Source organism: Typopeltis vanoorti, chromosome 19 (genome assembly GCF_054136105.1).
Source record: "Typopeltis vanoorti isolate ZY-2024b chromosome 19, IOZ_Tvanoo_1.0, whole genome shotgun sequence".
Classification (NCBI taxonomy): Eukaryota; Metazoa; Arthropoda; class Arachnida; order Uropygi; family Thelyphonidae; genus Typopeltis; species Typopeltis vanoorti.
In genome coordinates this window covers 18398721-18416960 of record NC_143567.1, presented here as the reverse complement: position 1 = coordinate 18416960, position 18240 = coordinate 18398721, and the positions used below count along the sequence as shown (strand labels likewise).

At 35.3% G+C, this 18240-nt stretch overlaps 1 protein-coding gene across 1 annotated transcript in view; it reads right to left on the bottom strand.

Annotated features, from left to right (window-relative positions):
* Window positions 1–18240, bottom strand: part of LOC150095887 (rap guanine nucleotide exchange factor 2-like) — a 455329-nt gene that overhangs the window by 232632 nt on the left and 204457 nt on the right. Inside the window, exons 4-5 of the mRNA XM_090409556.1 lie at window positions 6937–7152; window positions 1766–1870 (exon numbers count right to left, since the gene is read on the bottom strand). Coding sequence (XP_090265682.1) covers window positions 1766–1870; window positions 6937–7152 — 321 coding nt within the window. The remainder of the gene's footprint in view (window positions 1–1765; window positions 1871–6936; window positions 7153–18240) is intronic.

The following is an 18240-nucleotide window of genomic DNA, read 5'->3' as shown; positions in this document are numbered from 1 at the left end:
AGACCACTGGATGGAGAACAATGTTGCTGCATATTCGAGTAAGCAAGCTGATGAGGAAGGATTATACTGATTTGAGGAAATACATATGAATTGTTAATTTGCATCAGTCATGTTAAATATAAGTAACCTTTGTAATACAACTGGAAAAATTATAAAAATATGTGCCCTTTGATTGGAAAAGACCCAAGTTTGATTTTTGTCATAACAATCAAAGTCAAGAGGAATATTTATATGGACTTTTTTTTCTACTGAAGGTAAGTTAGTCAATCTCATACAGCAATGGTAGTAATTTCCCCCCCCCCCCCCCCAAGAAACTCAGATTTTCTCATCCCATATACAGGCAGTCACCGGGTTATGAATGAGATACGTTCCTGAGAACATCTGCACGTCAGATTTGTAAGTAACTCGAATCCCTGATGAATAGCGCATATACGACAATAAAAACAATACTATAATGGCTCATATGTGGCAATAATAATACAGTGTAATAATAATACCCCTGTACTCTAATAATAAGTTACAAATACTATTGTGCTCTTTCTTTTAATTCAAACAAACAGAACGCAAAAACAAACTCATACACGTGGTCTGTTTACATGCATGGAAGAAACTAGTTCCTGAATTATTAATTTCATTATTTAATTCAGTGGTTCCCAAACTTTTTCGGTTCATGGCACACTTAGTATATCAAGATTTTTCCATGGCAACCAAAGTCAGACCATAGGCCTACCTAACAGTTGCAGTGTGCAGTTGGTGCGGTTATTTATTTCAGTTATTTCAGTGAAAATATTGGAATGATTTGTTGCGCACAATTCGGAAAACACTGATTTAATTATCATTATGGGGAGCCCATTCGGGTTGTCCGTAACACGGGGACTGCCTGTATATAGACAAATCAGAAAAATTCTCTTTTCTGAGCATTTGCCTGCTAAAAATAGTCACTGCAGTGTAAGGATTCACTCTCATTTACCAATACTACACTATCCCCCAACCCACCCATGGTCTTGTTATCTGCTTTGGAAATTCCAGTCATTCACGTAGAATTTCAATCACTTATCATCACAGATCATTTTACATCAGTTAACTTTTTTCTTTTCTTTTACCATAATCAACTTAAAAATATTAGACAGGTTTTAAATATTAATAAATACTGGGTACTAAATTGTGGATTCTACTTCAGTGTTTATTTTACCTCATTTATATAACTGAACGAATTGTGTCTTCATTGTTGTCTATTACTACCCAACTTTAAACAGAAAAAGCAATAATGCCAGTGATCATATTTACTAACTACAATCTCTCCATTCCCAATCTCAAATGGTCATTAATGCTCAGCTATTACTTATGCAGTGTCTATCTGAAAACGTTCTTAAGGAAGATTACTTAGGGGTGCTCCATAAAATATTAATCTTGCTATTTTTTAATAGTGAAGTTGTATACTCAACTTCACTATTAAAAAAAGAATTTTTGTAGGATTGATGCACAAAATGTGATTAAGATGATTATGTTTTTTTAAATCAAACTTGAGCAAATGACACAGATACCATTACCTACAGAACAACAATATGCAAGTTCAAGGCATATAAAGTAAATTCTATGTTACCCAGTCAATTAGTAGCAACTTAGCATCTGGTGCACGATACAACTTGAATAATAAATTAATGAGTAGCCAAATGACGTGATTTACTATACCATCAAAATAACAAAAGCAACCATAGTATTAATTTATGTTCACATATCTTATACAATTAGAAATTCAACTTACTGGAAGATGTTGCATGGATTCTAAAAGAATTTCAATATCATCCTCAGTCCTTTCACATGGATCCTTTTCCAAACACTCTCTTACTGTATCTCTCACAGCCAAACTCTAAAAGAAAGAAATTCAGATATCTATCTATAAGAAAATATATAATTAATCCTTTCTAAATGATTCTCAAATATAAACAAATGTACCTATCAGCATAAAATATCAAATAACTTTTTAAAAATTTAAAATTTTAAAAGAACAACTCCATTTTGATAAATCATAAAACTAAGTTGAATAAATGTTCACTTCTCATTTGCATAAACTTTTAGAAGGAAAATTTCACTATCTTTTTATTTGAAAGCATCCTCAGAGCAAATATGTTGGCAGGGTCAGCCAAGTGGATAGCATTTTCTATTCCCCAACCTATAGGATGTGGATTGGAATCCAAATATAGCATGTATATTTTTAGGTAGTAAATTATTCTAAATGTCTTTAGTCCACCACAAGAATGCTCACTAGATGCCTGAAGTAGCTTGAAGTCACTGTTAGGTCTTTAATGCAGGATTCACCTGATTATCTAATCCTTATTTTATTCACAATGCATAAATGCACATTCAATGAACAAAGCAGAGATACCTGCCAGTGGCAGGTATCTCTGCTTTGTTGGGTGTACTGTCATGGCTTATGTAAGCCTCGCTACAAAATTCATGCCAGTTTGACCATATGATTACATTTTTATTGATGCATGAAAGTTTTAAGAGTATATAACACATCAGTGCTTATCTTAATTGGTCTAATGCAATTAATTGTAACCAAAAGTCTGCACAGAGTGGGAAACAATGTGTTTGTTTAATATACAATATGATGTATATTAGAAAACAATGAAGGAGAATGCTATATTTGGTTGGTATATTTGAATTACTCAAAAATGTAAAATTTGGGGGAGGAGGGCGAGGCATACCTCTTTCGACTACAATGTTTCCCATTGTAAATATGGGCAAAAAAAAGTTATAAATTTATTTAAAATTATATATTAAAACTTGTTTATATTATATATAAAAACCTGCCTACCACGCCAGTTCACATTTCATGCATGCTAAACAGATGACATTCAGACAACAAAATCAGCAACTCATGACAAATGACGATGTTCAATTGGATTGGTTTGACACGATAACCAATCACAGCCTCTAAGTGCTATTGTCTCAGAGCTCATCCAGCCTCGCCTTCTGAGCAGTTTAAAACTACTAGAACGCTAAGAATTTGACCAGCTGCACCATCTGTACATCTTTTCAAAGAACTCAAAGGTGTATGTATTTTGAATGCACACCTGAGCTATTAAAATGAATGCGATGCAATGTTTAGGCATCGAAAGTGTCCTCTTCATGAAGTATTAGTCTATTGTGTTTACTTGCAGGAATCATGTGAAGTGTGGAAACAATTAAGGGAGTCTTTGGGAGATAGGGGGATGATGGGAAGTTGACACAGTCCCCTACCCACCCAGAGTGAATGTATTCGTACCGAATGCAGATGGTAAATAAGCAGATTTTGGGGTTTCTCAATAATGTATTGCAATAAATGCAAATATATAATATCGGTGATATTGCTATTTGGTGGATGAGCACCACACACACACACCTAGCACAGTCAGAATACTTGCCCGATACCTACCTATCTGACACCAGATGCTGGAAGTAATTCCAGCTGTAAATCAAAGTTGCTATCGCACATTTACCAATTTCCATCGATTGCAATACATCGTTGGGAAACCCCAATATCTGCATTCGGTATGAATATATTTCATTCTGGGTGGGTAGGGGAATGATTCAACTTCTCATCACCCTATCTCTAATGTTTTGTCCATTGAGTGTACAATGACTTTACAACTTTTCATGGGTATTATTATTAACATTTGACCTCCATGGAGTCAGAGACTCATCGTGAAAGGTCACACTATTGCACACAATGCTCATCCAACCGTGCCTTAAACTGATTCAATGTCTACACCCACAACACACTCGGGCAATGCATTTCACTCACCAACTACCCTCCATGCAAAGAACCTACTCCTCACTCCTCTGTTTACACCCTCCTTATACAGTTTCCAGTGATGGCCCCTTGTTCTACTACCCTCTCCCATTCTATGAAAAATTTCTTCCATGTCAACCCGATAACAACCCCTGACTAGCTTATATGTCTCAATCATATTCCTCCCCCCCCCTTCTCCTATTCACAAGGCTCTGCAGCTTACATTCTCTCAATCTATCCTCATACTCTACATTCCAAAGACCACTGACTACCTTTGTGAATCTTCTCTGGATGCTTTCCAACATATGCTCGTCACCATGAAAACCCAGCGACCAAATCTGAGGCATAATAATCCATATGAGGCCTGATCAAGGCCTTATACAATGGAATCATAACCTCTCTATTTCTGCATGTCAGAGTCCTCTGCATCATTGCCATTATCTGATAAGATGTCTTCACAACTTGTGCAATGTGGCCCCTGAATTTCAAGTCCTTGCCCACCATCACTCCTAGATCTCTCATCTCCTTTACTTCTATTTAAAGTTTCTCCCACCAAGTGTATACTATGCATCCTATCATTGCTTACCAAATCATGGGTATGATTTACTTATCATACACAGAGGAAAAATTAGAAAAGAAATGCTGAAAATATATGTTTGCTGAAAAGAAAATAGTGCTATCAAGTTTTCTGAACCAGTAACAGTTCAGGGCTAAGAGCAGTTAATATGCATGATACATTCAATAGACCTATTGTTCAGTGTTTCAAACAGCTTAAGCAGTGTAGTTTAAAGCAGCTGTGCTGCAACACTAGATAAGCAATTACAAATATCACCAAATATCATGTAAAGCGAGTTCTTTGCTTTCTGTTCAATTAACCATGTGAGCAAAACCACTTCATTAATTTCAGAGAGAGAGAGGAAGTAATCACTAAGATGAAGCGTTGATGTAGAATTGCTGTTACTTATAATTACAGCCAAAGCAACTAAGGCTTTGAGGCTAGTGCATGATGTCCGTAAATTACATGTATTCTTCTGGTTGTTCTGCAGGATGAAAAACTCAAAGTTTCCAGGAGAACTGGAACTGAAGACCAGTCCATTTGACTGTCTGGAAATATTTACAAATGATTAGTAAATGTTATAGACATCCAGGTACTTTAAAAAGGAGTAGTACTCTTAGGTGATATAGAGCTTTTTTAAGTTGTGTCTGAATAACTAGAATAAGTTTGTTAGCTGAGCAGATAGTGTACAGTCTCCAACTAATAGGCTGCAAGCTCAAATTCCACCACAAGCAGGGATGTCAGTAAATGTCTTTAGGTAAGAGATGAATTCCATTGTCCAGTGACAAATGACTACCCCACTTATTGGATTTCTGCTTTTTGTTCAATTAACCATGTGAGCAAAACCACTTCATTAATTTCAGAGACAGAGAGAGAAAATGCCACGTTTGGTCTTTAGAACTCTCAGATCATGTAAAATAATAATAATAACAATGAAATAAAATAAAATATGAGAAAAATTTTAAAAATATCAGAAACCTTAAAAGTTTACTCACGGTACTAATGTGCTATAATTTAGAACCTTTCATGAGTGAAAGGCCACAAAATAACAGAAATGATTTGCATTTGTAAAAAAAAATAACTTTACATACATCTAAGTTTTCCTTTTTTTTTTTTTTTTTTTTTTTTTTTTTACTTCTGCAATAGTATGTAGTAATCTTTCTTGGTATAATTTACTAATAGCAGTTTTTGGATAATGATTATAAATGAATTTGTCATAAAAAAAGTCAAGGCTCTCATCACAGGTGGGGAAGAAAAGAACTAGCATAAAGACATCAATCCATGTTGGTTTTGAGTTTTTATGCCAATTTTTTTTCCATCCCTAAAATTAATGTCTAATAAGGCATGCTTTTATAAATGCCTATATTATGTTATTCTTTTCTACAATCAATTTGATTTTGTAATTATGAGAATTCAAGAAATTATCTAGATCTTCAGGATATATTTCTAACAATATCATTGTTAGTTATTGTTACTGGAGATCATGCAGTCTTGTACTGGAATGTTGCTGAATATGGGAAATTTGGAATTAAGAATGGGATATATGTGCTACAAAGCCAGTAATTATGGCAAATTAACAAACTTAATTTGGAAATTGAAGCAGTGTGATGGCATAGGGAAAGATGTGAATAGTGCATGGGAAATGATCAAAGGATATCTGAGGGAAGCAAGATTGCATACCAGAATGAGGATAAACTATACAGGAATTAAATGGATAACTAGCAAAATTAAACAAGAACTGAAAAAAAAAAAAAAGTGCATCTCTTTTTTTCATTCCATGTACCTCTCTATCCAGAGGTACATCTATCCTCTATTCTTTAATAAATTCTGTTCTCCACAACAAAATTGTTCATATGGCTAGATGTGCAGTTCATCTCAATTATTTGTAATTTGAATATAAATTAAAGATTGTACCAATATTTCTATTCCTATGCTTTTCTCTTCCCTTATTTGTGCAACATATATATCACAGGTATAGAAATTAAGTTTTTTTTTTTTTTTTTTTACCCATTTTTAAAAGTACCATTAACCTATCCATTATATCAATCGTTTAATGGATGAAAGCTTAGATTATTATTATTAAGAGAGACCACCAGGGAGTCAGAGATTCATCGAGGGAGGCCACATACTACACACACCAGCTATCATACTTATTCTTGAATTCATTCACACTGCTTGCACTCACAACATCAATGGCAATCCATTCCAATCACTCACATTTTAAGTCATTTTATATTAAGTAGTTAACTTATCATAAAGGTGCAAATTTATGAAAAAAATGAAATAATGTTTATTCTAAAATTTTACACAACTGCTTAAATCATGCGATAACGAAAATGCTGAAGTTAGGAATCACTCGTCTTGTTACTGATGAATAATTGCAACAATAAACAGTCACCTTTACCTAAATTATTTGAGCTGACATATTTTAATATAAATTATAAAACTGACCTATACTACATACTTACTTAATGTACAGAGATCTTTTAATCATCTGATCCCAAAATACCCAAATTTTAAGGAAATGGATGCTTGAAAAAGTTATTTCACAACATAACTGGATCATTCAGAGATATTATATATAAAAAAAAATTAAACTTACATCCATAGCATCTGCAAGTTCTTCTTCTTCATCAGAGTCCACTACACTTTCTATCAATCCTGAGAGGTCCACTTCTTGATCTTCAAGGGAAGACTGAACAGACTGCATGGTGTCTGATCCCGAATAAGCTGAAGAAGAGTCACTACTGTGAGAACTTCTGTTTGATTTTACCAACATACCACCTCTTTGTAACAATGCATGATGAAAGTCTGGATACTAAAAATAAATTTAGTTCAATAAATATTCTTTGCAGTATATCAGTAGACAAAGCATTTTTCAACAACAAAGTTTTTTTCTTAGTTTGCATATCAGTATGTTTAGTCTCAATTAAAAATGGATTCTTAGTTACTGGAAGCAATTTAAGTTAATTTGAAAATTATGATTAACACAGATTCAAAATACACCATTATATATCTGTCCAGAATTTTTTAAAAACTATTTCAGTATTCTAGAATTACATTTAACAACTTGAAATTAACATGCCATGGACTATAAGAGTGGATGGGATGTATCAGAGGTAATGTGAAGCCACTGATTCAGCAAAAATGAAAATAGGTCCTTCAACATGGTAAGTCAATAATGCAGCTAATATTATTATTATTTGGTAACCTCCATGGGAGTCAACAGACTCATCATGGGAGGCTCACTCAACCAGCAACATGTCTATCATAATGAGCTTTGAAGAGTTATTTACACTACCTTCAATCACAATGCACTCTGGCAATGTATTCCACTCACTAACTCTCCATGTAAAAAATCTACTCCTCACACCCTTCTTCACCACTTCTTTATACAACTTCCAGGGATGGCCTCTCATTCTTCCCATGCTGACATCCACTCTTTTTATAATTTCTTCTGTATTAATCTGATAGAATCCCTTAACTGTCTTTATCACATCTCCTCCTTTCCTCTTATCCACTAACCTCTATAATCCACATTCCCTCAAAGACTTCATGACCAAATCTGGAGTCCTGATATTACTTTGGTCATTCGTCCTTGGATTTTCTTATGCTTCTACATCACAATGAAAACTAGGTGACCAAATCTGAACACAATCTATATGTCATCTGAACAATGTCTTATATAGAAGAACCACCACCACCTCCTATCACTACATGTCAATGTACTTTTTATCATAGCAGATATACGATGTGCAGTCTATGCAACACATGTGATGTAGCTTTGGAACTTCAGTCCACTGTCCATCATTACTCCAAAATCCCAAATCTTATCCACTTCCTGAAGTCCAGTTCCACCTATACAGTAAGCAGCCTTATATCTCTGTATCCCAAAGTGTAACACCTTGCATTTATTAATATTAAACCTTCAATCCTAATCATTCGTCCAAACTTAAAAGTCTATTCAAATCTTCCTATATAGACAATTAACATTAGCACTACTCCTGATAATTCTACCTAACTTTTCATCATCAACTATCATTTGAACATCTCCAGCCAATCCACATGAAATGTCATTAAACACAAACAAGTTAAACAGCAGGGGGACCAAGAACAGAACCCTGAGGCATACCACTAGTCACCTTCCTTTTCTGAGATGCAGTTCTATCATGCACAACTTGCTAGCATCAGTCAGAGAGCCAATCTTCAATCCATCTAAATAACATACTATCTATCAGGTCAACGCAAAAGTAATGTTTTTTATACTGTACTTGTTCAAATGTGTCTCAGCTTGTCTAGACATGAACTTTTAAATCTATAAGTACCACTAAGCTGAGGTTGCCTCATATTTTTTATTGTTTAAATAACTTTATTTAAATTTAAACAATAATTATAATTTATTGTTTAAATAACTCTTTATTACTATGGAGGTCACTGGAGAGCACAATAGGAATATTATGCTTTAGTTCAAAAAAAAAAAAAAAAGCAACAATGCTGTTAACTAAAAAATGTGCAAGAAGTGTATGGTGATAATGTTTTCAATGTGCAAAAGTCCCAGGAATGGTTCCAAAAATTTCAACAAGGAGACTTTAGCTTGAAAGACTCTCCTCATTCTGGGCACACCCTATCTCTCTTGATAATGATATGCTGGAAGTAGCTATTGCAAGAAATACTAATGCAACTGTTGAAGATTCAGCAAAAAATCTTAATTCATCATAACCAACCATCCATTGCCATTTACAAGAACTTGGAATAGTGTCTAAGGTCAGCCAGTGGGTTCCCTCACGAACTGACAAACAACAATCGAAGAGAGCACATGAACATCTGCACTACACTTCATTCTCGAGAATTCAATCTCCATTTTTGAGTAGTGTAGTCACTGGTGATGGAAAGTGGATACTTTTCAAGAATGTTAAGTGCCAAAGGCAGTGGGTTCATTCAGGAGAATAAGTAAAACCTCCGCCAAAACAAGACCTTCACCCTCAGAAGGTTTTGTTAAGTGTTTGGTGAGATATGGCTGGTATTATAACTTTGAACTCTTGCCACAAAACCAAACAATCAAAGCTGAAGTATACTGTGAACAACTCAATCAAATGAATAAAAAAACTGAAAGAAAAGAGGTGTTCTCTGCTCAATTAAAAGGGTAGTGCTTTTCACCATGATAATGCATGCCCTCATAGTGCAAGAATCACCTGTACCAAGATTGAGGAACTCAGCTGGGAAAAGCTTCCACATCCTCTGTTCTTGATCTTGCATCTTCAGATTACCACTTATTTCAAAGTTTGCAACATTTCATTAATGAAAAACAATACGATACATTAGAAGCACTGAAAGTGAGCCTATGCAACTTCTTTGCCTCTGAATCTCCTGAATTCTATAGAAATGGCAATATGAAGCTTTCACAACGTTGGGAGGATGTTACTGATTCAAATAGAGAATATATACTTGATTAACTTAGCAAGTGATTCATCTTTTATATCCTTTCAAAACTTAATGAGATGACATTACTTTTGAAATGACCTGATATTCTTATCCTCTGTAGCTTGTACAACAAATTATCATGTGGTAATCTAACAAACACTTTTGCCAAGTCCAAGAATATCATTGTATATGATTCTTTCTTATCCAACACATTCATCACCTTATAAAACATGAGCAGATTGTTCAAACAAGACCTGTCCTCCACAAACCCATGCCAACCATCATAGAGAATCTTATGTTCATCAACCCAAACCTGTATTCTATTTCTAACCAATTTTTCCAACACTTTGTTCACAACTGCAGATATACAAATACATCTGTTCTTGAACCATGCTTGTGGAAAGGTGTTATTTTGCCTTCTTTCCACTCCTTAGGAACGTTCCCCACTGCAAGATTTTCATTAAATAACCAGGACAAGGGCATGGCTTACTAACATCTAACCCAGGCAACACTTGATACACCTGATTATTACACCTGTACTTCTTGCCTCCCTTCTACATGTTACATAGCATCATTCACACTACTATGAATTATACACTAATAAAGTGCTTGTTAAATAATTGCACTATATCATTTGCTATGGTTACTCTACTACCATAACTATCCACTAGCATCAACCTGTCATTATTTTACCTCTTGCTCGCAACACAGCAGAAAAATTCCCTGGAATTAGCTTTGACTTGACTGGCCAATCCCCTCTCATATTCTACTTTTTAAGCCATGCTTGTCACTTCTCTGGCTTGCACTTTATATTCTTCCTACATCTGTTCACTGCAAACTGTCTTGTACTTCCTCCATAACAACTGCTTTTGTAACACTGTTCATCCATCTCACACCTGCTCTATTTCTTTGCTTAACTCTTGGTATGCAGTTATGCATTGCTTGTATTAGATGCTGTCTTATTTCCCATGCGCTGTCAACATTTTTTCTGCACAATTCATCAGCTAATGTATTGATGGATGCTAGTTGACTAAGGAGCTTCTGATAATCACCCACCTTATAGTACTGCATATAGACCTTAATAACTTTTTCCTGTTTGACTAACTTTCAAACTAATAAGTCATGATCACTTTCACCAACAGGTGGCAGTGTTGATACCACATCCACAACCACATCCTATAAGGATATCACCAAATCTAACACTGATAATCCTTATGTTGTTTCCATCACGTGCTACTTTAGATAAGCATCCCACAGAAACTCAAGAAATTCACTCTTCTTGTTACTTTACAATATCTCTCTTCTTTCCAATCCACATTCTTATAATTAAAATCACTAGGGCAAGTAAAAGGAAGATAATCTTCCTTTTACTTGCCCAACTAATTTGTCTAAATATTTCACAATCAACACTCTCCACATTTCCTGGCCTATAACAGCACTATTAGATATACTATTCCACTGATCTTAATTTCACACCAAACAGCTTCAAAATCTTCACACACACACACACACACACACACACACACACACACACACACACACACACACACACACACACACACACACACACACACACTACTATTTTCCACATTGACTCTTGAAGGACACAATTCCTCTGCTACCATTAACAATACACCTCCCTCATTTCTTCATCTTCCTATCCTTTCAAAAAATTCTATATCCTACCATTTCACCTGACAGTATATTATCCTAAGTCAACTAAGTTGCACTTATGCCAATTATCTTTTGGGCATACTGATTCAATCAATGTTACAAACTCAGTCCTTTTATTTCTGATACTCTGTACATTAGTATACAAGCATAATTCTCCACTCTTTGAGGCCATCCCACCAGCACAATCCCTCTTTACTCTCTCTGCTATAGTGCACTTCTCTCTTCATTCTGACCATCCCCATTTCCCTGATCCTGATTTTTGTTCATATTCCTATCATCCCACCATTTCGCACTGCATCACTCTGCTCTGCCATAATCACTTCCTCACCTTTGTATCCATCCATCCTATTCCTGTCCTTCCACACCTGCTTCTCAACCTCTGAATCTTAGTAGTACTAATTTTGTATGAACCCTGTTTACTCTTAGTAAACAACAATTGCTCCAAATGACCAACACCAAACCCATTCAAATACGTTCCATCAGCTTTCATCCATTCTAACTTCCCTTCAAATTTATCCCATACACTCACAAATTGAACATTCTCTGCCCAACACAATTCAGCCATCTTGTTATTCAGTATCATTGCTCATCTCAGTTCATTACTGTCATATCTGGGCAACAAACTAACGACTTTTCTGATGACACTATTATTCTTCACTTCCTGCAATAGCTTCTTCAAATCCCTTTACACATGCTGTGTCTCACTATTAAAATCATTGGTGCCCACTACTTCTGATGCCCGTTCCTTCCTTCTATGCAAAGAATCTGATATTCATTTTATTGTATCACTTGTAAAACATGTCTTGTGCTTTATTTTTTACCACACCTTTAATGATTGAGTAGCCATATAAAGCAACCCTATCATCCTTAGATACTTGCTTCTCACGAGTTCCTTGTCATTTATATCAATTATGCTCTTCTTTCAATGTTCAATTTCCTCCTCCATACATTATAAAATGTTCTCCACTTGAATCTAGTGACTGTCTAACAGCTTTCAAACAAATGAACCCAATGTCCTTGAGTAAGATGTGCAATACTTGCAAAGTATTTTTGAACAGTTCAGATAACCTTCTGCAGGTTATATTTACCAATCCTCAAGGGCCATGCTAATTTTTGTTTATAAGTCAGTATTTTAAGAACATGTGAGGCAATTTCCACTGACATGCACAGATTTGGAATTGAGCATTCTGATGCAAAAGAGGAGAGTTTCTTAAAATACACAGTGCTCAGCTAAATAATGAGATAAATTTTTTACAGGATGACTCTTTAAATAAAAGTAACAAACGTGTTTATAGTTTTGAATGCTGGAGAGTGTTGTAATCACAGGTTTAATGTTCGCGTCAGGTGACGCAGCAGTTTTCATGTGGCAACCATTGAAGAGTGTGTGAGTGGAATGTGTCAGTAGTTATATCATGGAACAAAGAGCTGTAATAAAATTTTACTGTAAATTAGGAAAAACTACTATAGAAGTATATGAAGACCTAAAAAAAAGTTTATTCCAATGACTGAGTCGTGCACAGGGTTTTGCTGGGTTTTAACATTTAAAGAGAGGAGGGAGTCCCTGGAGGATGAACCACACTCTGGATGGCCAGTTTCTGACATGGACAAATGAAAATGTGACAAAAGCTAGGAAAATTGTTGCCCATGATAGACCAATAAACCACTAGACTCCTCACTGTACAGCTTGGTATCAGTTACCTCACGTGTTAGAAAACAGCTAAATTAATCTTAGAGATTTGCACAAGATGAAAATTAGTTCGAGGTTTGCACTGCACATACTGACACACGAACAGAGAAAGCACCAGGTTGGATGTGTCAAAATATCATGCATGCAGTCGATCAAGATCGTAATGTTATTGCAAGGAATTGTCACTGGTCATGAAAACTGGTGTTTTAGGTTTGATCAGGAAATGAAATGCCAGAGCATGGAATGTCTTTGTCCTGGCAGAAAGTCATGTTACAAAAATCACATCAAGACGATGGTCATTGTTTTGAATTTGTTCCTGAGGGCACCACAGTGAACGGTCAGTATTATTTATGATTAATGCAATGTCTGTACCCCCACATGCGATGTGACAGGAAAGAACTGTTCTACAACAACATTTCTCTTGCATATCAACATGATCATGCACTGTGAGCAGCCATCAGTTTCTGGCTTCAAAATATGTGTGATCAAACTTCCCCCTCTATTTGCCAAATTTGGCATTCGCAGACTTTTTCCTCTTTCCAAAGATGAAGTGTATCTCGAAAGGGGAGTGCTTCAGTAATATTGAGGACATCCAGTGCAGTGCAGACTGAAGGAGGTTCCCATTCAGGACTTCCACCATGCCTTCGAACACCTATACAACAGATGTAAAAGTTGTGTGGAGTTGAAAGGAGATTATTTTGAATCTGAGTAATTGACAATTCCAAATATAGTTCTTTGTTTTGATAATAATTGTTGTCTCATTACTTTACGGGCACTATTACCCATTTTTAACTTTATAAATATGATGGTATTAAATTATCTAAAATATAAAGAAATTCTTAAGCACTGCAAGTTATACAAACTTATGCTTCCTGTTGTTGTCCATAGAGGATTTCCTCCTAAGCTAAGACTTTAATCTACTAAGTTTGCCTTACTTTGTATTGTTTGTGTTTGCTACAGTTTGTTTTTACCCACAAAGAAATCCGTGACAGATGAAATACTGAAAGCAGTAAACTGTTGTTTAATTCAATCCAACATAAGTTCTAATCAACACCAGACTTAGGTGTTAAGATACACAAGATCTAAATCCTTGGAGAAACTGAAATTGCTTAATAGTAGGAGTTATTTTTCAGTTCATTATTTATAAAAAGTGATATTATGTATTTTAAAATATGTGATTTTATAAGCAACGCTAGCCCAATGGACAGAATAGTTAGCATATCCATTCTCCAACTTTCATGCTGTGGATTCAAATTCTGCCATGGACACGAATATTTTAACAAAGATTTTAGGTGGTACATGAATTTCACCGCCCAGTGTGAGAGCCATCACTACTTACTGGAGGCCTAAAATAACTTGAAGAAAATTCCATTTTTAGTCTATACAACATCAGAGTTATCTAAATCAACCTACCATAATAACTAATATAAATATACTACAGATAATAGTTTCTGTAGGTACATATGATTTGAAAAGTGATAAGTATGGAATGAGAGAATATTCAAAAGAGTTACAGGAAGAAACCAAAAAGAGAAAATTGTGAGAGTAACCCTTTTAATTCTGCTGCCACAGTATTACTTCTAGGTCAAGTTCCTGGAAAAAAGAGGAAGGGATAGACCATCAATGAGATGGATGGATGGTATGTGTGTGTGGAGTGACTGATCTTCAGAGAGTTGAGACCTCCAGAAGAGCAAACAGGACTGGTTTCAAACATGGTGAGGCCTGGTGTGGCACATCACCGAACATTGTAGTGACCATACAGCATCTGTAGATGCCCAGTGAGCATATTGACAGATGTATAGCATGTGAAGAATACACTCAACACACACACACACACACACACACACACACACACACACACACACACACACACACACACACACACACACACACACACACACACACACAGAGGGTCTTGGCCTCGACCATAGATGGCAACACTATTGGCATTTTTTTTTTTTTAAAGTAAATCTGTTATAAGCATCCATGTGAAATTGCAAGTCATTCTATCAAGTAGTTTGTTTTCTACAGATGTCAGAAGCAAAGGCGTTGTCTGTATCCCTTCAAATGGATAAAATTGAGTATTGTGCGGTTACAAAATTCTTCGTAAAAGAAGGTTGAACGCCAAAAGAAATTCATTCGAAGTTCATAAAAGTTTATGGGAACTCTTCTCCTTCGTTTTCGACAATTAAGAATAGGTTGCCAAGTTTAAACATAGTCGTACCAGCCTTGAAGATGATCCACGTGAAGGAATTACAAAAAGTGTAACAACATCAGAAATCATTGATCAAGTACGCGATATGGTATTGGATGACTGGCGAGTCAAAGTGCTTGAAATTGCTGAGACTATAGGCATTTCAAAAGAACATGTGGGATATATTTTGCATGAAGAATTGCATATGAAAAAGCTTTGCGCAAGATGAGTGCCACACTTGCTCACTTCTTCTTCTCCTCCGTCTAAGACGGGTTGAGTCTTCTCTTGAGCAGGATATTCCAGTCTTCTCTATTCCTTGCTGTTCGAAAAAGTTCCTTATAAGTTCTGCATCCTGAGATGTTCTTTATTAATTTCAGCCAGGTAATTCTTGGTCTTCCAGGTCTTCTTTTTTCAGTTGGAAAAGTATTGATTAGGACGTTAGAAAGTCTGTCTGCATCCATACATACAGTGTGTCCAAACCATCTCAGTTGTTATTTTCTAATTTTTTCTATTATAGTCTTTTTATACAATAGTTCTTGTCTGACTGTGATGTTTGTTTTCTTTTATATCTAACTTGTTCTATTTATTTTTCTTAAGCATTTCATTTCAAATGCCAGCAGCTTTTTCTCCTGTCTTTTTTTAACTGTCCACGCTTCTGCTCCATAGATGACTGTTGGTATAATTATTGATTTATATAATTTGATTTTGGCTTGCTTAGATATCTTGTTTGTTTTCCAGATTTTCTGTAATTTTCCCATGGTGGTCCATCCTATCACTATTCTGTGTTTGATTGTTTTGAGTTCATCTATTGTTTCTGTTAGTTTTGATCCAAGATAGATGAAGTTGCCTACTTGTTCTATTTGTTCTCCGTTTAGGGTGGCTGAGATGGTAGTTCCATTCTTCCCTATTTTCATCACTTTTGTCTTTTGTATATTTATTGTCATGTCATATGTTTTACAGGTTTTGTTTAGCTTGTTGATCAACTTTTGTAGTTCATTTAGGGTTTTTGCAAGAAGGACGAGATCATCTGCATATTTGATATTATTTATGTTTAAACCACTGACATTGATTCCAGGCTCATTGTCTATTGCTTTCTTTACAACTTCTAGATATATGTTGAATAGGCATGGAGATAATGGGCATCCTTGCATTACTCCTTTTTGGATCTCTATGGGTTCTGTTGTGAGTGTGTCCTTTTTAATTATTGCATTTGTCTTAGAGTAATATTTTATCAGAAACTGTATTATATATTTGTCTATTGCTTTTTCTAGTAGAATTTTAAGAAGGATTTCTCTGTTGATGTTATCGTAAGCTTGTTTAAAGTCCATAAAACAACAATATAGTTCTTTATGGTCTTCCCAGCCGAGCTCTGCTAGTTGGTGCAATGTGAAAATTTGGTCTATTGTTGAATAGTTTCCTCGGAAACCAGGTTGTTCTATGCCTATCATTTCTTCATAGGTGTTTTTTTTTAAATCTATTTTGTATAATTCTTATGAATATTTTATAGGTGTGAGGGAGTAAATTGATATTTCTGCAGTCTCTTTCGTCTCCATTCTTGTATATTGGGATGATCTTTCCAGTTCTCCAGTCATCTGGGATCTCTCCTGTTTGTAGTATTTTATTGAATAGGGTTGTTAAATATTCTATTGATATGCTGTCATATGGAGGCACAGTTCAGTAGAGATAGTATCAATGCCTGGTGCTTTATTGTTTTTCATCTGTTTTATTGCGTATCTAACTTCTTCTTGTAAAATTTCTGCGTGATCATTATTTTCTTCTATTGTTGGCATTGTAATTTTGTTTCCTTTGTGGAAGATAGTCTTAAAATGGTTTGACCAGATTTTTCTTATATATTCAATATTGCCGGTTTCTGTCATCTTATTGTATATCATTGTTACTGCTTTTGCTGAGAATTCCTTTGTAATTTCTCTTACAGTATCATGGAAGACTTTTAGGTTGTTTTGTTGGTATGCTTCTTGGCATTTCTTAGCTTTTTCTTCTAAGCATTTTTCTTTGGCTTTTTTGCATAAGTTATCAACTTTATTTTTTAGTGCTCTGTATTTTTCTCTATTCTCTTCATTGTTTTGTTGGTTTACAAGTATCTTGGCCTCTCTTTTCTCTTCTATGGTAGTTATGATTTCTTGGGTTATCCACTGTTTGTTTATTTTGGGTTTGGACTTGCTCACAGTAGATCAAAAACACACTCGCATGAAAATCTCTGAGCAGTGCTTAGAGTGTTCTAACAAGAATAAAACTGGTTTTGTGCATTGATTTATTACTATGGATGAGACTTCGATTCACCATTACCCACCAGAATCAAAACAGCAGTCAAAACAGTGGACAGAAGCCAGCTGTTCAGCGCCAAAGAAAACAAAGTCATGGCATCAGTGTTTTGGGATGCTAAAGGCATTTTGCTTATTAATTATCTTGAAAAGGGTAAAACAATAACCAGAGAATATTATTCCGATCTTTTAACCAGACTAGACAAAAAAATTTGTGAGAAAAGACCAGTTTGCAGAAGGAAAAAATCATCTTTCATCAGGACAATGCACCTGCCCACAAAGGTGTTTTTGGCAATGGGAAAATTAAGGGATCTGCATTATGAATTGTTGGAACATCCACCCTATTCCCCAGATTTGGCTCCCTCTGAGTTCTACCTCTTCCCAAAACTAAAACTCCTCCTCAGTGGTCAGTGTTTTTCTTCGAAACAAGAAGTGATTGCAGCTGTAGAGGGGTATTTTGCAGATCTTACTGAGAACCACTACAGGGATGGGATAATGGCGTTGGAGCATCCCTAGGATAAATGTATTAGTCTTAAGGGTGAATATGTTGAAAAATAATTTTGAAATCATAAATTCATTTTTTGATTGTTAGGCCGAGAACTTTTCAGACTACCCTCGTATGTGTGTGTGTGTGTGTGTGTACAGTCA